The following is a 27397-nucleotide window of genomic DNA, read 5'->3' as shown; positions in this document are numbered from 1 at the left end:
AGGAGCGAGTTCTTCCCTTCCCCTGTAAAGGGAGAGAGAAGTCATCTCTACCATCTCAGCGGGCTTCAGCTCTCCCTTCCCTCCTTTCCTTTTCTTTGGTGTGATTTTAATAGCACTCTGGTAAAATAGTTTTGTGCGAGTCTGTAACTGTAGAGTCTCGAGATAGGTGATGCTCAGTCTGGTGTTAGAGGACCTTGCTGGGGTTCACCTTTCCTTCCTGTCCTCTTGTTCTCCTTGTTAGTCCTGGCAGCATTTCTTGCCTGCTTGTCTGGGACATATGCCTGCCACACCAACCCGAGTCATGCCTAATTTGGCACAAAAGTGACATTTGGAAAGCAGGAGCACTCTACCTATGTGGACTGTTCTGGGAGGAATATTGTTTCTTTGGAGACAACTTCTCAGCACTGCACTGATGGGGGCTGAACGTGATCGTGGCCACCACCCACAGCTGAGTGCAGCAGCCCGAGGTAGGCACTGGTCTCGTCCGCTCGCCAGAGATGTTTCATGTGCTGTTCTTTCTAAGCTGAAACCTAGTCTGTCTAAATTATTTTCTATTAGGATTTTTTGCACTCTGTGAGGATTTCTTGGGATTATGACATTACTTAAAACAAACAAAATTCCCTCCCCCGAAATCTTATAAATAGATAATAAAGGCTTTGTGTTTCCTCTCTGGAAGCACCGTTATCCATGCTCTCTTGGAGGATGAGTAGCTCTTAATGGGGGTCTTGCCGAGTCGGCGCTTGGCCGACTTGCCTTCAACAGCATGGTAAAAGGGGACACGGTGGTTTGGCAGATCAGAACACGTGCGCAGAAGCAAGGGGATCTTATAGTAAGGTGAATATTTATTCAGATCCCACTAGAACTTCAAGGATAGCAGGTCCATTCTGCCTTCAAGATTTTTCTCTGCATCTTTAGCAGGATCAAGCCACTCTGTCAGTGAATGAATATATTGATGGTTTGTGGTTTATTTATTTATTTTTAGGTTTTTGGGTTTTTTTTGGTCCTTCACTGATGCCCACCTTTGTGTAGTCTGATGTGAGGAGTGTGACTGTAAGGACTTAGTATACTACTTTGTGGCATTTTAGGAAAGTAACTGCTATTTAAATTAGTGGTCAAAGCTTTCTTTTAGAAAGAACACTTTGCTAGCACTCTGACACCATTACAAATTTCACACGGAAAAAATGTACTGAACCTATCTGTGTCTTATGTTGTGTGGCTATATTAAATCAGCATATCAGATTTTCAGTTATTTTCTTTACAATATTTTTTTGGTTTTTAATATACCGAAAAAATACAATTTCAGCAGTCTTCTAGTATGCAGTTCCCTGGCTGACCCCCAGACATTACAGCACTGACTATCACAGCCTATGTATTCTTGGGGCCAGTAATGCATGCATTCCCATCCTGGGCTAAGTTCTTAATCAGTTTTTAGATGTTGTTTTTATCTTAAGAAAGAAAATCCCTATTTGGGTCACTTGTTGGGCTATGTATTGTTTCCAGATTCAGTTATTGCTTGCTATATTGCTTTTCTGCCTTGTGGGAGCTAAGCCAGCTTTCTTTTCTGATTCAGAGAACTCCTTCCAGCAACAAGATTCTGACTCATTCCTGCTCGGCTTCCAGAGACCGTTTTGCTGCTAACTTTAGGCTCTTCGTCTTTGCTAGTCAACTTTTAGTAGCTTGGCATCTTTGGAAAGAATGGTGCATGGCTTTTTGGGCAGGAAATCCAGTTCTGTTCACTTCTGTATCCCTTGGCAAGTTGTGGAAGAGGCTGTAGTTTTCCTTTCCTCTTCCATACTGGCAGAATTCCTCTTAAGTCAATAACCTGCCATCATAATCAGTAAAGAATTTACATCCAAATGTATATTAGAATTATCTATTTATGGGAAAAAGCCATTGTTCTGAACCACTTGCCATCTGCCATGCAGAATGCCAGTAGATGTGATTAGTAACTGGGTTTGCAGGTTCAGTGGGACAGGGACTGTGCCATCTCATATGGTTTTGTGCAATATTCTACATATTGTCCCCTTCTCATCCTGTTCCATCCCGACCCTCCCCTCCCCCCCCCCCCAAAAAAAAAAAAAAAAAAAAAAAGAAAGAGCCTTAAACCTTAGGGAAGATAAGGAAGCCAGTTAAATTTAACCTTTGCCTTGATGTAGCCGCAATCAATGAGGAGACATAATATGAAGTCTTTTAGGGTTTACCTGTTGGTTAAGTGGGGAATGACTGCCTGTGTTTCGGGTTAGAACAAGTAAAAGGACAGGAGTTTGTGTGGTATTCATTTTTATTTCATGAAGAAAATGTGATTAGGTTAGGCTGTTTTCACTGAACATACTGTAGTGACAGAACAGGTTGCTGACACTATTGAGATTTGGGCATTTGTGCTAACTTTTCTGCTTGGTGATAGGATCTAATTATTTATATAGGAGAAAATTTCAGAACAGCTTCTGCGTGTCTGTGATCGCAAGGAAAGGAGCTATCTGTACTGGAAAGGACGGGTGAGCTGAGGCACAAATTGCAGCAAGGAATCACGTGTCAGCTTCAACATGCTGTCAGAATAGGAGTGGCAATTGGGAGGTATGTGAGTGATAAATTTTATAGGATCATAGAGTCACCCAGAAACTCTCAGTACTTTATAAATAAGCATTCATTATCATTTTTATAGACAAGGTACTGAAAAAGTCAATCAGGTGGCCTGTTCTGAAATGCAGCTGTTTAGGGAAAGGGGTGAGGGGGAAATACTGCAGCGGTGCGGTAGTGTGCTGTAGGCACATGAGGGATACCGTGAGGCATATGGGAAAGATCTAGAAAGACAGGAATTACAGCTACTACAGTACAGCTCCAGCTGAAATTTGGAGGTAATGTCCCCATTCTTGTGAAAATTGAAAGTGAACCTTGTAACCTTTTAATCCATCTCCTCTCATTTTATGCAATATATTACTATTCCTAGCTTTGTATTCAGTCCAGATCAGTGACAAAGCTTGATGAGCAATGTTCTGAATACATGAGGCTGATCAGAAATATTTCCTTCTTCCTAATCACATCAGTTTATCCTGATGACGCATGCAGTTTGTTTACACTGTGCTAAGTTATGTAGCATAAATATTATCAAAATTTTAGTACACACTTGGATATCTCTTAAGTTTCTTCCGTTTCTCCTACCAAGCAGCTGCAAAATGACTCTTCCCTCTTTCATTCAAGCCATGTTACTGAGCTGACCTGCAGGGTCAGGGAATCCCGGAGGCGGTAGTGAGGCTGTGACGTTCGCGTTGTGGTAGCGCGGCATCCTGTAGCCCGTGCTGAAAGCTGGCTTCCCTGGCTGCTTGTTCTGTGGTGATGAGTTTGTTATATATGAATGAAATGCTTCAATTGTGTTTAATTTTCTGTTGTAAATGTCAAGGATGCAATAATGAGAGAGGATGGAGCCTTCCTATATGCTGTGCATTGCATCTGTCTGGAGTTATTTTTCTGACATGTTAAAGAGAAGCCATCAGGGAGAGCCAACTGCTACCCAAGGGAGAATGCAGTTTTACAGGTCAGCTAACCTCTTTTTGGTTTTTATATATGTACAGTACAACACAGGAGCACGCTGCATTTGTGTGGCCAAAACATCACCGAGCGTCATCTGAAATGCACATAATATACCCTAGTTACACAAATACGCTAACTAGCTGTATGACAAGTCTCTAATTCCTTCCTGATTTGCAGAAACCGCTGTTATGTGCCCTAGGCTTTGCTCACAGTGTTACCAGCACATCTCGTTGCTGACCCACCACTCTCCAGGCTCTCTAAAATGGTTACGGTGGAGGCTAACGTGGTGTAGATAAACCTGGGTTTCCTCAAGGCAGCTCAAACACGGGTGGCAATCCAGTCATGCAGCAGAGAGTAGTTAATCCAGTTTTTGCTGGATTTTGCAACCTTCAGGGAATTTCAAGGAACCTACAAGGTTTACATTGCTGCCTGTAGCTATGTACTAGAGCTAGCTACTTTAAAATTGGCTTATATGAGAGATCCTGCATGTCTTTTGCTTTTCACTTTCCTAATACGCGTGCCTGATACCGGTAGTCTGTATCTTGCGTTTTTTCTGAGCCTGGATGGTTTGCCAGGGTAAAAGGTAAAAACAGGATCTTGCTTTTGACTCCATCTAGGATCAGTGTTCTACCTGGCAAAGCCTAGTGAACGTGTGGCAATCACTGTGTTTTTGCACTAGTTTAAAGAGCTGCCAAGTCCTAAGTGTTAAAGCTGTATCTGCACTTGGCTAGTCTAATTTTTTCAGTTGTGTGGAAGGAGTAGCAAATACATACACATCTTTCTGTACTCCTTTACTTTCCAATCCTGAGTCCATACTTTTTGTTCCAAAGAGGAAAGCTGTTAGCAGCAGCAAGCACTTAGTAGCCATCATTGCGCTGTGTTTGAAACTTCATGCCGATAGGGTCTGTATCCTGATGATACTGCCTTAATAAGTTCTTGCAATAAGTGAGTGTGTGTGTGTGTGTGTATTCGAAAGCTGTGTTGTTTCTTGATTAATTGCTAGATCTTTAGACCAGCACTCTTCCTACTAACCCACAACTTATGATGGAAATGCTGTAAAAACCTTGCTTTAACCTCCTAGATGATCAGCATTTCTTCATAGGGTTTATATTCATGTAGAAATGAATTTACCAAAACAAACGAATGCAATTATTGACCAGAGCAGCCATTACCTGCCACTATTGAACAGCTAGGAGAGGGTTAAGAAGAAAAGCTCTTGTGAGCCACTAGATTGGCCCTGACTAAGATGAATGTCTAATTCACTCCCAGCATCCTTACTGCTGCCAGTAATAAAAAACTTGCTTCACATATTCACCCCTCTGCAGACGTTTCTCTTAAATTAAATATCAAGAGGACATATAATAGCACGATTCCACGCCAAGCCAATATTATCAGATTGATGTCAGCAGTGATAATAGAAGAAGGATAAGTTGATGAGATTTCATTTATTAAATAAAGTAAAGGGAATACGCAGTGACAGAGAGGATTTGGTAACTCTTGGTGTGTCAAAATGCAGCAAGATCCCACTCGTTCTGTGCTTACCTGAACAGATAGCAGAGAGAAGGATGTCCTTTGTTTCATTTTAAGAAAACCTTTCCCTTCTTTTCCAGACAAAGGCTCGGTTTAGATTGCTCAGTGGGAGGGGGAGAGGAAGATCTGAAATCATGGATTTCATGTGTACGTAGCCTTCCTTCCCATTGGGCAGTAGAGAAGCAAAGGTCTGTTGCCAGCATGATAAGGGAGACGCTGCTAAGGACTTATTTTTTTTCCTAGGATCATCCTTTTCTCTTTCCTGCCTGTCATCTTTTTCCTTTTCCTCTTCCTTTAAACAGAGGAGAGCCTGTATTATTGGTTTGATATTCTGCTTGTCCTGTATTTATATCTGAGGCATTGCTGGAGCTCATGTCCTGTACTTCCCCATCCGTGGAGGGTATCCTTGCCCCTCTCGTCGCAGCCCTTCTCTCTCTCCCCCTTTTTCCTAGCTCCTGTAAGTGAGCCTCTTGCATCTGTTTTGATAATAGTGATAGGAACTGTAACACGTAACATTTTAAAGGGAGGCTAATTGCCTACCTTTTCTGGAGATAGCGTGCTATTCTTGAAACAGTGACCTGTTATGTGAAAGGTCTGTGCTCTAACCTCGCAGAAACGGTTATCTCCTGAGCAGCGCGAGCTGCCAGCACTGGAGTGAAATGTCATCCTCAGTAGGATTTACCTGGTTTTGTTGAATTTCCAGTTCACTTATGAAGGCATTCGTAAATTGGTTTGTGTGATTTCTGTTGATAATTGCTGTAACTGACTTTGCATTGCATTGCATTGGTTAGTTTCTCTAAATCTGTTTTAAGAAGCTGGTGCTATTGATGTATAAATGGAGTTCGAGATTTTGTTTTGAAGAAACAGCAACTTACTGATGCAAGGAGAGTATTTTTATTATCATTCCACGCACCTGGAATTTGGTTATCCAGTAAATCCTCTGTGTTGTGGGAAGCGGCACGTACGAACACCGATTTTAGGTGCTCACTGTGCAGTGGATGTTGTCTCGCACTGCTCGATCCCGTGCCTCCGGTAGGCTTTAGGCAGTCACGGGCGCTCTGTGGCTCCCTGCTGCTTGGCTTTTAAGAAGCCCTCCGCTTTGCGGGCGGAGTGTCATCGTGTCTCCAAAATGAGAGAGCCACTAATTTTGCGCTACTGTCTAAGCCTGCAAATAAGTCCTAACTTTATATTTACTCTAGGCAACGAAGATTGCTGTCGGAGTGAAGGAGCAGACAAAGAAGGACTTAGTTGCCGTTGTTGGCATGGAGAGCTATGGGGATCTTGAACATGCTGCTAAATATTTCTGGGATGTTTGTATGGTACGGTTCAGTTCAGATGAATGCAGACCATTTTGTGACGTGCTGTACCTTTTTCCCCTCGTGGCTCTGTACATGAAAATTGCAAAATGCCCTTCAGTTTAATGTGGCTAAGTTAAAAAAAACCTAATTTTAAAAGTCTTAACTTTTTCAATGAATTGAGGGATTTGGTGGTATTTCCTGACCTGGTATTGTTTGGTATCATTTCCACTGTCTCACTGATTTGATTAGAGTGATATTAAAGTTAGTGACAGAGCAAAATGCCAACATTATGAGTTTCTGAAGCTCTTTGTGAGTTCTTTTCTATTTCAAAATTTGAAGATACTTTAAAATACGGATTTTATAGAGGCTTTTATGATGATACTCTATTGAACATACAAAATTACAAATGCACACTAGCCTCTAGGGACCATACATAGAATATATATTTCTCCTAAAGGCTGTTAGATTAGAAAGTGACTGGAAAAAGAAGTCTGTGTAGTATTTTTGGTGGTTTATCATCTATTGGTGACTGTTGTGATGCTATTGTTAAGTTAGTCTGGCCATGTGTGTTGGTGGTATAACTGAGGGCTAAAGAAGTCTCGTTAGGAGTTTCTCAAGCAAAGTATTTTGAGGAAGCAACCAGGTTGCTCATATGCAAAAGACAGAATATTTTTTCTTCTTTTGTCTTTTTCCCTTGCCTTCCTGAGAGCCCTACAAAAATGAGCATGGCTTGGAAACTCATGTCTAAGCTCTCCAAAATCTTTTAGAAAATCTTGCCTTAAGATCTTAATATTCCTAGAAATCTCTTTGTTTTACCTGATGAAAGAAACCTGCCCTAGAAGTAGGTCAGGTTTCCTCCCTGTCTGATTATGAAGCGCTGCTGCTGAATGGGCAGCTGCTGTTACTGTGGCAATGAATTCGTGTGGCATTCGTGCCTGCCTGTACTGTCAACTGCTTGGGAAAGAAGAGACGTATCTGAGGTTTGCGCACAGATCTGTGACCATGTTGGGGCAGGATATGCAAGGAATTAAATTTTTGTTGTTGTTGTTCTGGGAGGCTGCATCTGAGAACTGCTGTACCTAAGCATCTGTTCACTGTCCTCATGTAAAATATACCGTGGCAGTAGTACTGCTAATTCCTGCAATTTGTGTCTGCGTGTCTGTGCAGCTGATGACACTATCATTAGTGTGTTAGTGCCGTTGTTGCTGGCAGCACTTTGCAACAACCTTCCCCTTTATTGGTACTGTTGCTGATGATGTGCCATATGTACACGTGCACATTACGGTCTATGTAGAAACATCTCTAATTGTTCTTGGGTAGCTGATAATGCCGCTTATGGGGTATGAGTACTGATTACTTCAGAAACGTAAGAAACAGATACCTGGTCCTCCTATTGTTCCTTGCTTTTTCTAGTCACTAGGAGGACTGCAGTGTTTCCAACCATGCTGGATTTTTCTGAAGTGTTTAAATAGATGAGAATTCAATAGATGGAGGTGACTCCTTCAAAAAGCCATTCAGGCCCTCATCAGACTATGATAGAACTTCGGCAGGTCCAGCTGGGATTCCCAAGTTCTGCCAAAGATTTCCAATGTGACTTGGGGAAATCATTGAACTCCTTGGAATTGATTTTCCTAACTGTAGAGGAGAGATGATGTTTTATCTAAGGATAAAACACAACTTCCCTCATCTTCCAACCTAGAAAGAGTATGCTCTTTTTTTCTGCTAAGTACTCTGGATTTTTCAGCTGAAAGACACTGTTGGCCATTTGACCCCTTTTGAATGCTGCTCCCTTGGTTTCTTTATTTTCTAGGACTAGGTGACTCCAAGGCAAAATTGGTATTTTTGCCACTAGTAAGGTGGTACTAAGTAGGTGAGAACTTGTCTTCATGCCTCTTCTGTTCTTGTTTGCCCTGCAGGAGGAGGAGCACTGATCCTGTGTGTGCAAGGCTGCAATCTGAAATTCTGAAGTGCTACCAAGAAAACAAACATGAAGTGCTCAAATGCTCGGAGCTGGCTAAGGAGTATCAGCGCTGCGTTAGTGCAGCTCAGAAGGTAACAAAAACTTCCCTGTTGTACTCACTGGATAGGAGACAGATTTTTCCTCCGGATCCACCTTTTTACTTTCACATTTCCCACTCACGCTGTAGTATGTCCTAACATCTCTTCTATCAGCAGGTGCTGTTATGCTGAGCTGGCACCAAAACAGTAGTATTGGCACTCCTAGGTTTCAAAGTCAGTCGCAATGCTGTTTTTCACAAGTTTTACTGTTCTGCAAACAGTAGGCAAATTCATTTTTGCCAATGTCAGCAATATTTTGAATGGACTCTAAACATCCTTGCTCTCATTATGGGACCTCACAATTGGAAAGCTTTTTTTTGTTACTGTGTGAGAAAAGCTGTTTTCAGAGAAGCGGAGTCTTAGTAGCTTCTGTTAATGCCTTAGGACTGTGGCTGCTCAGCACCTTGGAGGAGCATTAGGCCATTTAAGCAAGTAAGAGGGAGAAAGGCAAAATGCAGTGTTAGGATGTTATGACTAGGATGGTTTTGGGGAAAGTGATAGGAAAGACATAAGCTGCTGTTTGTGATGTCCAGACTGTAAATGATGCTGGCTGGTCCCTGGAGGAAAATTCACTTCTTGGTCCGATGTCCCTCAAGGATGGACACTTTGTGGAGAAATTCTTCAAAGGATGCTGAGGCTGTAGTAGGGTGGGTTTGGGGAAAGGATGGAGCCTTTTAGGAACAGAAAACTGAGACTCTTCTCGTGGGATTACTAATGTGAAAGGGGGGGGAAGGTGGATATTTCATAGAAGCAGTCTTTCTCTGTCGCATTAGCATTGTAAGGGAAAGCTGTATGCCTGATTTAAGTATAACATGAAACAAGCTGCCAGCCGGCTCCCAGAAGAAGCCCGACAGAAGGAGATGGGAAAATTGTCAGGATATATTAGACCAAATGTTGTTGCTAGTCCTAGTGGAATTTTTTTCCTTCCTGTTTACAAAGAAGGTCTTTGTATGTCTGCAAATCAGCAAGGTTAAAGCTGCCAGGGAAAGGGCTTTTCTCTGATATCTTTAAAGTCCCCAGCTCCCAAAACGTGTGGTTTCTTTTTCTTTCTCAGCTTTAAAGGAAAGTGGTGCCGCTGCTGCACAATCCATGCCCTCTGTTGCTGTGTGCAGAGCACTGGCGCATCTATTGCCAGCCTCCGTTACCTGGTGCTTCCTGCTTGTCTCCTGTAAATCAGGCTTGTAGCCTTTTCAGTGGAGTATATCTTTAGCAAATGCATTTACCAATACATCTTTATTGCATGCAGTGCGGGTGGAATGTGATTACCAAAGAAGACAGATTGCATTAAACTTCAGCATATTTGCAAGCTGCGGCTCCAACCCGCCTGAGAAAGGGGCTGGGAAGCTGCCAGCCCTGAGCCCCAGCCCAGCGTTATTAAAGAGTAAATTGGAAGCTGAATGACTGATAACAGCAGAGGGCAGTGGAAGATCCCATTAACTTGGAGCTTCCTTGGATTTGTGTAGTGGGGTGTTTTTTTAGTACCTTTTCTTCATAAGGCAAAAATGGGGGGTGTTCTCGTTTGCCAGAGTGTCCAGTGAATTTGGAAATACTTTTCTGCTCTTTTAGAAACTTCCTGGAAGGATCAGTGCACAGAACATTAATTTACTATGGTTGATGGCAAGGTGACAGAAAATCTCCTTGCTGTGTTTTAAGAAGGAGCAAGAGAGACTAGGAAATGGGTAACTGAGTCTCACGGTTAGATATAGGCATTAAAGGATTCTGCAAGAACAAGTACAAATAAAACTTACAAGTAAGCCAGTACATCTTCTGTGGTTTCTTTTATCCAAGAACAGCTCAAGCCCTTACGATTTGCCTCACTGCTCTGAGTGCTCTGACTCCTGAGAAGCAGGTAGCAATCATGAGCAGCTGTTTTTTCACGAAGGGCTTTAAATCCCCCTCCTCCGTTCCCCCTTCTAAGCTCCTATTTTTCTTTAAGCTTAAATTAGCATATTCTGCCAAATGGCTTTCAGTCTCTCATATTCCTCATTGAGGAAGTTCAGGTTGGGAAAGAAGGGACAGAATTTTTTATTTTATCTTATTTTTTTTAAAACACAATTTGTTTTCCAGGACTGGAGGATGTTGTAATTAAAGCTGGATGGGTGACTTCAGCTCACTTGCATGCTGGTGATTTGTTCTTCTGCTTTTCACTGAAGATTTTATAAGGCTTTGTGAATATTCTTTAATGAAGCATCTGGTTCTCTGCAAGTTTCTTTTGATGACTGGTAAAAATGTCTCCAGGGTGCAATATACATTAGACTCAGAGAAAGAAAGCTCTAAATTTCTAGAATGAAAATTACAGCTCACAGTGGATGACTACAGTTCCTTGCATCTTCCCCCTTACTGGGTTGGTTTGAGACCATTCCTTTGGGCACCCATTTCCCTTTGCCTTCTGCTTTGCGTGTCTCTGAGCCAGGAAGTTAGATGCATCCTCAGTTACTTCAACCCCACAGACAAATATATCAAGTAATCATTTCATGAATTTTGAAATTTATTTTCTGCTCTCATTTCCTGTACAGGCCCTCTTATTGGAAAAATTATTTTGTTGTAGTGCTGATGCGGCTGATTCTGCCTGTTCTGTATGTTTTCTGATCGTCAAGGCTTTTGGATTTTTTTGTAGTCAAAGGAGAGAAACAGGCACCACTAGAGCACGTGTGATCCTAACGCAGTCATCTAAAATAGGTCAGCTGAATTGCCATCCACTGGCAAGTATTTCTCTCTGCTGGTTAGGAGATACGCCTATACCATGAACTCCAAAGTCAATGCCTGTATTGTGGGTGTTTGCTGAGCTGTTCCGATCGTCAGCGCTGCAGCTGGTACGCTCCTGGCTAGCGTCGTCTAACCCGCTGGCTTTCCCGCTTCCGCCGTGCTGAATGCTAAGCTGTGGATGTGCAGTCACTGGCTCGCAGCAGCGGCGTTGGCCCGCTCGGGCTCCGTGTCGCTCGCTGCCTCCTGAGTTTTGCTTACGCTGTCCGCTGGCTGTACGTTACTGTAATGTCTGCTGTTTAGTTTAGGAGTGTTTTATCTTTTCTGGTGGCCTGTTTTCATGGCTCTGCAGGACTTCAGCTACGGCATAAAAATCGCTGGTTTTAAATCTAATAAGAGCTGGGATAATGGGACAGCTGTGGGAGGGGCAGTTCCCATTGTGTCTTTTCAAATTGCCTGTAGTTTATTGACCACAAGTTTCACCAAGAGCTACTGCTGCCGTTAGATAATGAGAATTGAAAATTGCTGCTGCTGTTTCCCCACCGTTTTATTTCATGCCAGTAAGAAGAGGATGTAGAAGGAAAAGGAGAGTGGGCAGTGGAAACGTGAGTATTTGCTTACTTTGAGTCCAGATGGAAGGGAAAAACAATTTTGGGGGGTCCAAGCCCTATTACTGAATAATCTCCCCCCCACCCCCCCGCAAATGTGCACTGACATACAAGCTTTTTAGAATATCTGTGTGACTCTGCCGGTTCTTTTACTTCCTATTCACATCCTCAGGCAAGTCTGAATTTCCCTGGAGTTTTAGTTGGTTAATTTGTTATGTAATCAGTGATTGTACAACGGGATCTCTGACTAGCTGCCACTTGAAAAATGTGGCCTCTGGTGACCATACAGTAGTGTGATTTGAGAATTTTGACAGCATCTTCTGGCACAAGTGTGCAGAAAGGTGTGTCCTAGTGAAGATCATGTATCCTTTTATTTCCAAGTGCTCTCTTAGTGTGTCTTTTAGATGCTTGTCTTTCATAGAGGGACCGAGCTGAAGTTTTAGCACTCTAGCTTCTGGCCAAACCAAGTTATAAAGAGCTGCATACTCAGATACATGTATTCCCTTGTCAATAGGAGGTGTATACATCGAGCTGGGAGCCATTCATAATTCTGCAGTCTTTCTCTCTCCCTATTCTACATCCAACTTCTCATGAGTCTACTAGACATAACAGACAAATGTAAACCTGCTTCAAATAAGGCTTTAGGGCTTGTCTACGTAGGGAAATCATAATGTAATAAACTAGAGAATGAGTTTATTGTGCCGCAACTTCTCTGTGTATGGATGTTCTCAGATAGTAATGGAAGTGCAGGGAAAATTCACACTCTCATTTGCTGTGAATCACTGTGCTATGCAAACAAGCCCTTGCAAATCACTCTGATCTGACTAGATTTCAGCAGAGGTAGTTTTTTAATAGAACCTTGAGCATTCGGCATTCTCGTTTACCCTTGACTGTAATAAAAGGTAGTGGGATCAATCTCCTGTTTCTAATTTTCCAAGTCATCCTTTGGAAAGCCTGGTTCCTGTTTAACACGCAGGGCAGAGCGCTGCAACTCTACCTGAAGTTTGCTTTTAATTTGTGGGTGGTGACCTCAATTATTGTTACTGAGAACACGCAGCAGATACGGTCACGCAGTGTCCCATCCAGATCAAGTAGCTTCACTTGAGTGTCTTGGCTCAAGCTGGAGCATGGCCTGCTAGGAGTTGTCCTTTCCACCGCTTGAATCTCTCTCTCCTTAATAGAATCAGCTTCAGGATGCTCTGGATGCCGTGGGTTGCACTGCAGGTGTCTCCTATCATCAGGTAATATTAAGCTCTCTTTATAGAGCTGTTTCCATTCTGATAGATTGCAAAATGCTTTCTGTTCATATAGGTTTTGAATTAAAGATTAGTGGCCAGCATGTAGAACACACGTCTGGAGGAAGAAGACTTTGGCCAGATAGAGTGAGGGGAGTATCTGTGCTTGAGAAATACCAGGATTTTTTTCTCTTTCTGAGATTCTGCAGAGGTAGATCTTAGCTGTTGAAGTCACATAGAGAAGATATAAATATATCACACAGTATGCTGCTTGAAATACAGTTTATCTGACTTGGAAGGCTTTAGGGTTTTTTGAGCATTCTGAAATTCAACTTTGTGGTTTCAGATAAATCTGTGTATTTTGTATCTGGAGTAGGATGCTCAGCCATCCTCTGTCAGGTGGATACGTGCCCTACCTTTTCTCTGTCTGTCCCTGTTCAAAGCAAATACATCCGTAAAGTGTTTCTCTTGCTTTTCTCTGTAAAGTCGATTCTGTCTTTTAATCTTTCTTTCTTCCGACCTTTATTTGTGCAAACGCTGTGGTGATAACACTATCGGAGGAGTTTATGACTCAATAAATGGCCCCCACAAGGGAATCGGTGGAGAGGCCGCAAGCTGCAGGCAGCTGCTGTTTATTTAGTCGTAAACACAGAGGAGAGCAGTGCTGGATTAACTGTGCCCAAGCATTCCCCAGACCTGTTATTTGCAAAGGTGAAAATGATCTGCATTTTGCTTCTAATTATAAAGGATGGAAACTAACTATTTTGATTTTGAAGCGGCAGTTCTTGATTCTGGTGGGTCTGTGGTGCCTATTCAAAAATGTTTCATATCCCCAAGAATTCGTCAGTGGATAAACCAGAAATACAGAGCTACTGAAAGGATGTAAACCGCCATCTTAATATACGAGGCATGTCCCAGAGTAAAATGTTGGCCTACTTAATATGGAAATGGCTGCTGCATCCCCCTTGTATTTATGAAGCTGAAGGCATAAGTTCTTTATTTGCTGTGTATCGCAACACTTCACAAAGCCCTGATGTTGCAAAGCCTGGTGTATCGTCAGCACTTACTAACCCACATGAACTACTACCTTTCTCTACCTGTTGTTTGCAGTCCACCTATTACGTAAAGCCCAAATGTGGCACCTTCTGAAATTTGTCATTTTCAAAGAAAACAGGAGCCTAAATCAGATTGAAACTTTTCTGCACAGCTGACTCTCCTTCAAGGCTCCTCTTCCACGCTCTGCCTCTCCTAGTCTGAAAAGAGGACTTGATGACCCCATTTCTGTTCTCCAGAACTGTCTACCTTGTGCATTTATTTTTGAATTTCTGTTTTTGGTTTTTTGGACCTTGTTTCAGTGAGGCAAAATTACCTTTGGGTCTAACTTCTCTCTTAATGGTTCTGATCTTAGGTATACTGTAAGGTAAAGTTAATCTAAATATGCATAAATAAACACAGATCACTTTGAAGCCAGCTTGGTTACAAGTGGAAAAAAAAGTCAAGACACTGCTACTTTTCTTGAATTTGAACTCTTTGGTATTTTACCACATTTAAAATGCGGTCTGTGCTGCAGCTCTATTTGATTAGAAAGTTGGTTTACCTGAACCAGTATAAAAACAGTCTGAAAATTTTCTGTAATAAAAATACTAAAAGAGCTATACAGTGAGGAATGCGAAATCATAGCATTTGACTTTGTGCTGTGATGTGATCTTTGAGTGGGTGAATCTGAAAACCTTCAATTGAAGTGGAGTGTCGTAATTGCAAGCACAACAAGGCCAAGCACTATTTGGAAATAACTGCCTTTCTCTCATGAACAGCTATCAGGATTTTTTTTTTCTGCTTAAATTATTGGGCATATAGATGGAGCTACCATATCTAACAGGATTCTTTGATTCTATGTTCTCTATATGATGTGGCAGTCAATTTTTTTTTTTTTTTTGAGAACAGTAGCCTTTGTTTGATAGAGCTCATCTGGTATGGGAAATAGCTGCTTGGAAGTCAGAGAGTGTTGTGATATATCATGCTGTTTTAATACCAAATGTTTTTTTTTTTCGCAAAAGATTTGTAGCACTGTGTTGGCAAGTTGGAAGTGGAAATTCTTACTCAGGTTAATTCTAGAAGACTGATGACCAAGCAGTCTTGGACAGAAGGAAGTTGATTTCCAATTTTTAAACTGTGTGTTTTACTGCTGAAGTTAGATTGAAACAGATCCACAAAAATTGCTGTCGATAGCAACTGCTGGCTAGAAGCAGAAGGTCAGTGGTCAAATGCCTTCACACTTCTAAGATGTTCCAGAATAGCCCTAGCTTTCCTAACTTTAGCACTAATGTTAGATCCATTCTCTGATAACTTAGCTGTAGCTTGGAAAATTATATCTGCGGTGTCTTAAGTCCTCATCACAAACTGGGGAAAGAAAATTTGTTACGTTCATTGCTGGTTGTAGTCTGTACAGGGTGGTTTCTTGCTACATGCAGTTTCAGGTTTCACACACCATCCATCAACTGACTTTTGTTAGCAGGTCTTGAGATTGGATGGCTCTCATGAGGAGCAGGATTTAATGCCTTCACCAGTCAGCTGAATCTGCCTCTGTGGATAGCATATAGAGAGGTTATTCTGGTGGCATTGGTCCTGATCCAGTGGAAGAGTTGCTACCAAGCAAACAAGACCATTATAACTAGCTCTTTTTTTGCAGGGCCAAAGAGATCTTGAGAAGTTGACGATCAACAGGATAAGCCCTCTTATTAGTAGGAGGTTAGTCCCTTTGTCAGTCAGAGGTGTGTGGTATTGAAGGAGAAGGATGGGGAAGTCATCCTCATGCTGCTTGGTTACATTTGCTCTCCCTACAAAGGCTCTATGTCCAAGGCTGTGGAGCATTCACCTTTCACAAAACGTAAACTTTATGAGGAGACTTCTCTCTGCCTGGTGCCTGCATTAATTACTTACGGTTTTCACCGCTTTGTGACACTGCCTTGCTGTCTAACGCTCTTCCTTCTCTGGAGATATTTCCTAGTATACTTGAAATGCTTCTTAAGCAATTTATTACTGTCAGTCCTGGCTGGACTTTCTGTAGCCATTTAAAGTAATCCTTCTGCACTTCAGTGCTCCAAAATAGGACCAGTATGTGTTAAAGTCAGTGTATCACAGTGACTTTAACATAGCACTTGAGTCAGCTCTGCTACTGATGCTTTGTGATCTGCTGGCAAGAAACTTGATTTTTTGGTTATAACAACTTTGTGGGATATTAAAGGTCTTTGTGGAGGCCTTTGAGAGTTGCTGGAGGGCTCTTTGAGATCTCTAGACTCACAGAACAAGTCCACAAAAATGCCACATATTGGAATTAGAATTTTGTTACCTTTCCAATATGAGGGAAGTGGTAACTGAAGGCTTGAGTTAGATTGGTGTTGCAGCACCATGTGTATCATGTTGTTTCTAGAGTTGGAGGTGCTCATAGCGCTATTGTGTTAAGCCCGAGTATGTGTCCAGAAATGCAGACAAAATTATTTTGACAATGTGTTTGCTCTTTGTCCCTGCTGAATGCCGATTTGTCCTGTATAAATGGATTTCAGGTTCAGCCAACCTCTAGCTCTGAATTAGTCTAATAAGGTATCGTAGGTAGAGTTTAAAGGTCATTTTGAGAGCAGCTGGCTCCCTGCATATATTAGGGGGAATGATTTTAAAAATAATGCTATTGGAAAGCTGTTGATTTAACTTTTCGAATATCTGTACTCTGTAAAAATCTCTGCTTTTCTGCATCTGTCCTTCAAGCTCTTTGCTTGCCCTCTGCCTGCTTATCTTTCTGTCATTTCCGATTACCTCCACCCATCTGCCTCTGCATTTTATTCCACTCGGTTTATCAGTCCATGTTTGCTGCCCACAAGGATGGGGTTTATTTTCCTGAGCAGATCATCTGTTGGGTTATTCTACTGAGCTACATGGTGGTGGGGGGGGGTGAAGATAAGGGTTGCTTGGTTCAGTCTGCCAGTAAAGCAATATTACGTTGTTCTTTTATTGGAGGACTGGAGGCTTTGAGCAACATCCAGTACATCTGCAGCCTTTTTGGTTGTTTGCGGATACCTAGATCCCATCTCAGAATGAGATTAAAGCTTGTTTAAGGAGATTGTGAGTGGTTTTTAACTCTGAAACAGATTAAAGAGTGCACAGTGATCGTTCCAGTTTCGTCTCTGTGGAGCGTATGCTTCAGTCCTGATCTGATCTGAATGTTTTGTACGAAAAAAGAGAATTTAGTTCTTCATTTGCTCAATGTTTGGACTCTCCTCTAAGTTTGCCAGCAAGGGCGAAGGTTGGACCAAGTGTTCTGGTGATTTTTATGTTGCGGGCACTGCCTTAGAAACTGAAGGGAGCATCCGCTCGTCCAAGTCACGCAGCCTTTGGCAGGACGCGGTGTCCTTCTGCTGAGTCTGACGTAGTACTTCCTGCTACAGTTACTTGCATCATGTGTACGGATTCCTGGACCTTTGAATTGCCTTTTGCTTGGCTAACAAGGTTATATCTTCAGGAAACTGGATATTTGAACTTAAAAATTAGATAACTGAAGCTTAAAAGTTAGTAAGGTGATAGCAGCTGGAGCATTTTCACCCCCCTTCATTTAGATCAGACTACTGTAAAGTTTTTACATTTAGTTTATTCAGTATATTCTCCTGTTTAGAACTGTGCACTATCCCAACTTAGCTATCTGAGCTATTAAGTTTCTGACTAGGAGACACCTTTCTTCTTTAGCTGTTTAGGTTACAGGACTTTCTGCTCTGAGATTTTTCTATGTAATGGGCTCTTGATTGTCATGGAAATAGATAAGAGACACTGGACTGAACTAATTTGTGGATTCTGATTGCTGCTTATTAGGGGATAAGACAAGCAGTGCATGTTTCATGATTGGTCCTTACACTGCTGCTGTTGAGGTTTACTGATAGGACTGTGAGCCTTTGGGTCAAGGATTGAAACTGTGGCTGGCAAAGTGATTATATGTGTGTTTCAGAATTGGAGGGAGGCTCAGAAAAGAAGACTAAGTAAACATGTTTTCATGGTATAAACTTCAGGAAGAACTTAATCTTATATACTCCTTTAAATTATGAATAAATTCTAAATATTAAGGAAGTGAAGTTTTGTCTTCTAGCTGGGAAGCAGGGCAAGTAATTTACTCTATTTCAATTATGAACTTTAACTTTTTATGAAAGAAGTTCTTCGACAGAGCAGGAGAATTTGTCATTGTAGAAAGATTTAAGATTATGATATAGAGAGAGACTTGTTGATATTTGCAGAGATTGGAAAGGAGCCTGAATCACTATTTGTGCTGTCTTTATGCCATCTGAATCCCATATTTCAGCATGTATACTGGTTTCTTTTTATGGTGGAAGAAGGGAGAAAATGGGTACTTCCTCTGAAACACTGGCCACAGGTAAACATCATATGTAGATGAACTATGTGGGTGTTTCCAGTTGTTCCCGGTCCCCCTGACATCCCCCTGACACATGCAAACAAGCAATGTGAAATGCCCTTCCAACTGAAGCTGTAGGAAACCCATCTGTGAGGAGGATATAATTACTCAGGACAGCAGGATTATCACTAAGTTTCTTACACAGCACAGCGACCAAAATGATACACCCTCAAAACAGCAGCATTACACAGCACAGCCCTTTAACCAGGCATTATGTTTAACGCCATGCTTAGAACCAGTGCAGCACTTCTTAGTGGAGAACATGCTATATCCTAAGCTGATGGTGCTGCTTTCCTGCCCTGTGCTCTGTGCTTCCATGGTAGCCTCCCAGCTTCTGATGGTGTCTTCTGATAGACTCAAATGTAGACCAAGTACTGAGTTTGACATAAACTGTTGGCCATATTAGCAGGAACTGTTGAGAACTTTTGTCTTCAGTAGTGTTAAAGGTGGCCTACTTTTTAGAATTATCATCATTTTAATGAGCTCCATAATATTTCTGGGCCCTAGGATGTTATCAGTGCCTTTCACCACTGTTACATTTGGTCTTTTAGTACCAACTCTTAGTGTGTTCAGTAGGATCCTGAGGCTCAAAGTCCTGAAGTCTTGTGGAAATTTGAAAAATAGATTGGACGCAGTGATTCAGGTGATCTTCTTAGCTGTATGTACCTTGAGCTAAAGTGATGAAGGCCCTGTGGTAGGCCTGAGGTGCACTAGGGAAATTTTTGTGGGTGGCTTGCACTGTGCCACCTTATTGTTCTGCAAAAGCTGAGCTTAAACCATGTGTATAGACTCCAAATTGACCTTCCTGGAGCAGAAGCACTCAAGATTCACGTTTGTTTACTGAGGATAGATAGGGTATAATATTTTTCTTAAGTTCCACTTCTTCCAGTTTTTATGAAAAAAATCTGAAGCGCTTGAGGCTCCACTCTGTTCAGGAAGAGTAAGTGCTTTGGAAGCTATTAAATGAGAATCTCATATTTTGTTCCAACTTGTTCTGATGTGGGCTGCATATACACACAAAGCTATGGCATGGACTTGAGATAGAGCGCGCTCAAGATCCTTGTTTAGTGGAGTATCAAACATAAGCAGCAGGGGAAAGAGCAAGGGAGATTGCAGACTGCCCAAGACAGTTCCTAGTTCCTTCTTGTTTTGCTGAGCTTTGACATTTGCTGCAATAGAGCTCTGTAAAATCTAGGAAGGTCTTTCCAATCATGTAGTTGTATTAGCAGGTTTTGTGCACTGATGGATTAAAGCCAGACTGTATTCAGTAAATGTGGATAAATAATACAAGGTGAGATGGTGTGCAATGATTCCAGATCTTCATCCAGCTGCCTCCATCCATCTGTTTGCAGGGAACCTTTGCACAGGCAAACGGCTTTGCTTGAGAGAACAAACTATGCACGATTTTCTGACATAGCCAGAGGTGGCTGACACAAAGCCGAGGGAGAGCTTCTCTCTCAGGGACTGAAATGTCAACAGAGTCGTACTGCCTTATAGGGCCCTGACTTGCTTTTGTATAGAAACTGAACAGATGTTGGAAGGTCAGGAGCTTTGTCACATACAGAGCAACCTCTAGAGAGCGAAGCAGAGCCTGCTCAAGCGTCACGGGTAACATTGGTCTGGGTTTAATGTGCCTGCATAAGTTCTGAATGTGTTTCTTTTTGTTGTGTTCCTCCCCCCTCACTGACCATATCTGAATTCTTTTTCCTCAGTAAGGAAATGGGGCTTACATAACCTTCTGGGGTGTCTTTGTGAGCCTAGTCTCCCTCTCACTCTCGTCCTGCTCTGAACCTTCTGAGTAGTTGCAGTGATGTTCCTCAGAAGGCACAAAGGCTCTGAAGTAATAAGTTTCTGTATGTCTTGCAAAAGCAGGCAATTAGGTAGAGGAGAGGAACCCCACTAGTGCACTTACAGAGGGAATGGTATTGACTTGCTCTTTATTAGACATCAGTTTGGTCACACAGGAACTTAATCTTGAGACATGAATCTGGATTAATCCAAATGTCATCAGTTCTGCTGCCCATGGAATAGCTTGTTTCCGCATGGGGACTCTTTGACTTGCTTAAATGTTTTGAGGGTCCTTGATTTCCCTGCTGATTTGCAGTTACCACTAATCAGCGTCACTGGAGAGGCTCAACAAGGGTGACACTGTAGCAATTAAGAAGACAGTGAGCAGTTTTATTTTTAGGAATTGCCTTTGGAATGCACCTTCTCTTCTCTATCCAACTATTCATTTCTCTCTTTGCTTCTGAGAAACAGAAGCAAAACTCTCGTTGCAAGAGAGGGCTGCACAGAGGTCCAGCCTTCAGAAGTTAATAGCTTGATCCTTTAATATACGTTCTGTTATTTTCCTTTCTAGAATAAGGTAAAAGATACAGAATTGGGTGTGAGCAACTTGAAAGGAGAAAAAAAAAAGTATATATTTAAGGTAGCTTGTGATTTTGCTCCCTGCACCCCTTTTTATGTTGTCCAGTCAGATTATTTCACACTTGGGAAGCATAAGCTCTAGGGACCAGAGCAACTGCTGATTCTGGATGGCCTGAGCACCTTTTCCTGCTGATAGCAGTCTCTGCAGTTAGCTGTCAGGCAATTGTTGGTTCCTTGGTAGCTTGTTTCTGTTCCTGTGTGTCGAGGCAGGACAGTACTTTGGGTTGGGGAAGAGGAAACTTTGCAATGTTGTGCTTGTATGGCAAGTCAAAGTACCAGAGTGACAAACACCTGCATTTGAATGAAATAGTTTAAGATACCAACTCACAGGTGGGTATTCAGTATAGTCCTTCGTTGTGATGTGGGTCAGTGTTGTCTCTGGCAGTCATTGCTCTCAGTCACAGAGTCAATGAGTTTTGAACATTGCCTTCAGTCCCCTCTGGTTATTCTTGGTCTGTCTATCACTAAACTCACTTTTGCCTTATTGACAGATTCCAAAGCTTAACAGGAGTGTGGAAAGTGTTGCCACGAAGACTTGGTCATGTCAGCAGATCTGCATATAAGATTTGGACAGTAGAGCAGGGGATCATTTTTATAAAATTTTCTCAGATCCTGTGAGTACAGTGGTAGGCTTTGAAGTCTGATTTTTCTTTATGCCCTCCTCTCACTTGAAATCTTCAGATAGGGTGCATCAGTAGTATGAAATATATTTAAAATCTCACTGCTGCACTTTTCTCAAAGCCAGTAGGATTGTGCTTTCTTCTCTGGTGCGGAGTTGTTGAGAATAAGCACAATCTCTTTTCCTGTGACTCCTTACCTCTTTGGGACATGATACCATGAAGAAAACCAGCTGTTTCAGTCTGAAAGCCTGCCTCTGCCTTCACGCTCTCATGTGGTTGTTGAGTCAATGAAGTAGTGCAGTGCTGTAGAAGAAAGGGGATGTGAAGAAATAAATAGTGACATCACACGGCAGAAATATAAAGGAGAGGATTCACATCCTGTCACAGAACCACAAAATGGTTGAGGTTGGAAGGGACCTCTGGAGATCATCTAGTTCAACCCCACCTTGTTCAGGCAGGATCACCTAGAGCACATTGCCGAGTATTGTGTCCAGACAGCTTTTGAACATCTCCAGGGAAGGAGACTCCAGAACTTCTCTGGGTAACCTGTTCCAGCACTCAGTCCTCCTTGCAGTAAAGAAGTCTTTCCTCATGTTCAGGCAGAGCTTCCTGTGTTTGTGCTTGTCTTTCATCCTGTCACTGGGCACCATTGAATAGAGTCTGGCCCCATCCTGTCAACAGCTTCCTTTCAGATACTTACACACATTAATAAGAGCCTCCCTCAGTCTTCTCTTCTGCAGGCTGAACAGACCCAGCTGTCTTAATATTTCTTCATATAAGATGCTCCAGTCCCTTGATCACTTAGCAGCCCTCTGCTGGACACTCTCCAGTAGCTGCATGTCTCTCTTGTATTGAGGAGCCCAGAACTGGACACAGTACTCCAGATGCTGCCTCACCAGGGCTCAGTACTGGGGGAGGATCACCTTCCTTGACTTGCTGACAATGCTCCTCTTCCTGCATCCCAGGATACCTTTGTCTTTCTTGGCTACAAGGGCACATTACTGGCTCATGGTCGGCTTATTTTCCACCAAGACCCCCAGGTCCTCCTCTGCAGAGCTGCTTTCCAGCAGGTCAGCCCCCAGGCTGTACTGGTTTATGGGGTTATTCCTCTGTAGGTGCAGGATTTTACGTTTGCCTTTGTTGAACTTCATGAGGTTCCTCTCTGCCCATATATCCAGTCAAGCACAGACTGCTGAGATCCCTCTGAATGACAGTACAGCCCTCTGATGTATCAGCCACTCCTCCCTGTTTTGTATCATCAGCAAACTTGCTGGGGAGGCACTCTGTCCCTTCACCCAGGTCACTGATGAAGAAGTTGAACAGGATTGGACCCCATATTGACCTCTGGGAGACATCGCTAGCTACAAGGCTCCAACTATACTTTGCACCCCTGATCATAACCCTGTGAGCTCTACCTATTGGCCAGTTCTCAATCCACCTCGCTGTCTGCTCATTTATCTCACGCTTAGTTCACGTCACAAAGTTCACAGTGGTTGTATCTAGAACAAGATCTGCTATCATTATGGAAATCCCATCGTGGAAACGTGAATCTTAGGTTCATATTCTTGCTTCACTAAGCTGTGGAATCTGAGATCCAATATGGAGAAGAGAGCTGATCTGAGCATTTGGGGAGACCTAACAGCAAGTCCTGTCTGTTCCTGCTGGAAAGATGATGGCTTTGGTAGATGTCATACAGCACATGATGTAAAGGAGCAGAAGTAAGGGAGAGGATCTCTAGGTGCCAACTGTAGCAGAAGGATCAGGTTCAAAATATGCTTTATGTAAATCTTGCAAGTTGGAATTCTGACTCTCTTAATATCTTGAACTACTGTCTCAAACAGTTGTCAACATGGGCTTCTGTGGCTATCATATTGAATGGCATCTCTGTTCAGCCAAGTAGATTGCCATTTTTGCTTGACTTCGGTTCTGGCTGTCCAGTGCAAAAAGCTTTCATGGCTTCTATGAAAAGCTTTTCTTAAGGGATAACATAAAGAAATAGGAGTCTTGTGGCACTTTAAGGTTGAAGTAGGCTGCTTCTCTTGAGAGAAGAAAGCCCAGCAGTCTTCTACACTGTTATTTGCCTGAAAGGTGACAAGGACTGTGTATTAGTCTGTAGCTGGCTGCAGTTAATCTCCACAGCAGTTTTGGATCTGACTGAGTTTGGACTTGCCTGCTGAGTACATAAGTGAGTTTCTTCAGTGGCTCTGAAATGGTTCACAAGCCTCTAGACTGTAACTTGACATCCAGGGTCTTGCTTGCTCTTCGTCACGTTCACTTGTTCCACCTTTATCCTGGATCCAGTTCTTGAACGATCTGTTCACCTGGTCATTACTTGTTTCTAATTTGTCCAATTGCAGACTCTGTTCTTACTTTGCACACTCTGTTGGTGCTTCCCTTGGCTGCACTTGGACTTGACCATGGTACCTGGTTTCACTTCATTTTTGACAGCAAGGTGGTAAGTTCACACCACCCTGCGTATTTCACCACAGACAAGCTTGCTTTCTCCTTGATAATTGCTTCAGAGGCAACAATTGGAAGCATTTCCTGATCTTGGCACAGATTTCTCGTGTGCCCCTGAAGCTTTGACTGGCTTCTGGAATGTGAGTTGTTGAGCAGTAAGAACCTGCCCTTCTAATTTCTCTGACTTGCAATTTCTTATCTGCAAGTTTACTTCTAGGTATTTGCTTAATTTTTATTTATTTATTTAATGTAAAGCCAACAACATCTTGAAGTTTCCAAGCCTGATTTCCTGAGGTTAACTACTTGGAACCCTTTATATAAGTTTAAAAACACCAGAAATTTGCTATTCCTATTGAACTGGATCTTAGAACATGCAGCCCTGAGGCCTGAAATCTTTTGGCCTGTTGGCACTGGAATCAAGTTCTGTAAGGCACTGCCAAGTTATTTTATCTATGGTATTTTCAGTTTGTTTTACTTAAATTTTTGAGGTGTGCTGAAGATTGCTAGGATTGTTGTTCTAGGAATGGTATGGGTCCCCATTAGTTCAGAACAGTATCTATCAAATGACTGTGGTTATAGGCAAGTGTAACTTGTTCTTATATAGCTCCTCTGATAAATTCTGAGATTGAAATTCAAACCGTGGGCAGTGTGCTTGGGTTTTAAACTGCCTGTGGCTGACCTTCTGGAAATAATCAATATCCTTGCTACTATCTAGGATTTCCTAGCATGAGCAGTTCTAGCCACCTGTAGAATTTTTCCTTTTGGTATGTATAAGAAAGCTAGACATATGCTACTGCCTGTATTTACTACCTCCTCCTCCTCTTTCTGCCTCTTCATTTACTCACCTCTGAGAGTTTGTGCTCAGATCTTTCCTTTCTCTCCTTTATCTTGTTTCACGTGGTTCTTTCCAGAGTCCCTGCACCCTCTCCCTTCCTCCCTCCCTCCTCTTTTCTTCTGTCCTCTTTGCATTCCTTTCACTTTAAAACCTGTATTGGAGCTGACACCAGACTGCCTATTCCCTGCAGCACTGAACTGGCGGTTTGGAAAGAGGAAACTGCAGTTCCCTTGGGGGCAAGGCAGAGTTCAGTGTCTGTCTTATTTTAAATATGCATCTGAACATGGCTGATCAGAGGAGCAGAGAAATCTTTGGGCTGTGAGTACTGGAGGCGCATAAGGACGTAGAGTAGTCCACTGCATTGCCCTGTGCACCTCCCTAAAAAGGAAAGTGGCTTGGCCCAGGGGAGAGTGACTTCAGGAAACATGGGTAAGATTCAGAGACTCTCATGGAAGAAGGGCAAAAAGGTGTGTCCTTATGTAAGCTGCACACTTTCTTTTTCTGCTTCTTTATTTTTCTTCCACCCTGTCACATTTATACACTTTTTTTTTTTGACCCCGAAAGATCCCAAAGTGCATTACTTAACTAGACATCAGCCTTGCAGAATTGTTTGCCGTGGGCAGGTAAAAGATTGATCACTGATCGTCATGCTGGTACAGGCAGAGGCCAAGCTGTCGTATTCCTGGTTTATGTCCTTATCACAATCAGTATCATGACAAGACACCAAAGATGAATTAGCTGTTCTCCCAGCCTGAGTAGCAACCCCACTAAGGCAGGTAGATACTTCTATGCCCAGCTGGTGAATTCTGTAAATGGTTTTGCAGTCCAGCCGGAGCTACTGGCATCTATTCAGGCATCACTGCAATGAGGGCACTTAAGGGGCAGGGAAAGGCAGTTGCTTAACAGTTCAACAGCTCTCTCCAGCAGATTGGGATTGGAAGTGAAGGATGGCATATTGAATTGAAGCTGCAGTCATAATTTTAGTTAAACCAACTATATGTAGTTTGGCAGAATACCAGGGTCCTGACTCTTGCAGAAATGTGTCACAGGGTCCTTCAGGATCATGGGAAGGTCAAGACTTCTACTTGAAACCTTCTGTCGGTCCGATTACTTTCTGTATCAGCCACTTTGGTTTGGTTATAGACACAGGGGAAGTGCATGCTCCTTTCTGCAACGTATTGGAAGTTTCTGATCTTGGAAGTGGTCAAACCTAGTTCACTTCACTGTGGATGTTCAAGGTGATTGCAGCAAGAAGCGTGGGAGAGGCTTGTAAGCTCATACTCTGCATGTTTTCTTCTAATATGGTGAGGAGCCTAAAATGTTAGAGGGAGGTGCTTGATAGCATCTGGTCTCAGTACTAGCTAATTATCAAGTGGAGAAAAACAGAAGTCATATCCAGGATAGGTTAAATAGACTAGATGCTGGAAAGAAACATGCAGATTGAGTAGGCTCCGTCTTAGTTCTCCAGAAATGCTCTAATAATAAATCTAAAATAGCAGAGCCTTTTTGTTAGAGAAAGAAGATCTCCTTTTAGGTGGACCTTTGTGTTTATCTGACTTCTCTTTTTACTTAAGGAAAGAAGTAGTAGTTAGACTTTCCAGTTGGAAACTGGTTTGCATTAGTAAATCATGAAGATGATGAAAGAATTGAGTGGGAGGGAAGAACGTGGCCTCCCATTCTGATTCTGGCTGTCCTTGCTAAAGGATTCCCATGTTTTGACCCTATTTGACGAGGTGTGTTCAGTTGATGTTCTTGTAATAGTTTGCTCGTATTTATGTGGAAGAAGCTGTGCATTTGAAGTGCAGGGAAGGGAAGTACAGAGAAGAGCTGGCATTCTTGCAGTGCTGCCTATTCAGCTGTTAATTTCTCCTCTATGTTTTGAAGATTTTTGGTTTGTTGCTTTAAAACAGCCAGTGGAGAAAGGATCCATTGCTTATGAAAAGGATAACCGGAGCCAGGTGGCAGAAAGACTTTCCCCAGCTGTGCTCTTTCAGAGTATTCATGCCACCTGAAGGTGGCCCTACTAGAGCTATGGGACCCTTAAATCCGCCTGTCAGTGTCCTCTGTCTTGATCAGTGCTCTGTATACTGTCCATGCCTGGACTCTTATACACTGTGGTCCTGAGCAATGCTGTTCTTCCCACTTAAATTTTTCCTGAAAAGTCTAGCTGCTGCTGCTTATAGACTGTAATTTTCTGAAAAGTTACATGCCATCACACTCTTGCTAGAGGAGGTTCTGTGTATGGGGGAGCTTTGGATAATGGGATAGTAAAATTATCTGAATCTTGCCTGCTCTAGAGTTGCAACAGTTGCTGCACCCTTGTGAGTCTGTGCCAGTGACAGGATTGCCTTAAGAAAGCAAACTAACCGCTATGCCAGTGCTGGTGTGATCACATGGTGACCTTGCTTGTCCTGTGATATAGAAACGTTTCCAAAAAAGCAGCAGAACAGGCATGACCAAAGTCACTTTCATGTGTAACTTAAAATATTCAGGATTTGACCCTAGATCTCTAGAGGTAAAAGGCAGCTGTGTTAACTCCACTACTTCATCTCTTGCCAAGTCTGAAAATCCAGGTACTTAAGAGGAGCTGTTACTTGTATGACCTTCATGCATGAAACAGTTTCTCTTTTTAAAATGTTTTTTTTC

The 27397-nt window shown here is 42.4% G+C and overlaps 1 protein-coding gene across 3 annotated transcripts in view; it reads left to right on the top strand.

Annotated features, from left to right (window-relative positions):
• CHCHD6 (coiled-coil-helix-coiled-coil-helix domain containing 6) overlaps window positions 1-27397 on the top strand; it is a 115189-nt gene that overhangs the window by 67053 nt on the left and 20739 nt on the right. For all 3 annotated transcript variants that reach the window (XM_062585516.1, XM_062585518.1, XM_062585517.1), the window contains exon 7: window positions 8273-8408. In XM_062585516.1, the coding sequence (XP_062441500.1) occupies window positions 8273-8408 (136 nt within the window). The remainder of the gene's footprint in view (window positions 1-8272; window positions 8409-27397) is intronic.

This window comes from Rhea pennata, chromosome 12 (genome assembly GCF_028389875.1).
Source record: "Rhea pennata isolate bPtePen1 chromosome 12, bPtePen1.pri, whole genome shotgun sequence".
Taxonomy (NCBI): Eukaryota; Metazoa; Chordata; class Aves; order Rheiformes; family Rheidae; genus Rhea; species Rhea pennata.
The sequence above is the reverse complement of the archived record's forward strand: the minus strand, read 5'-3'. Positions and strand labels throughout refer to the sequence as shown.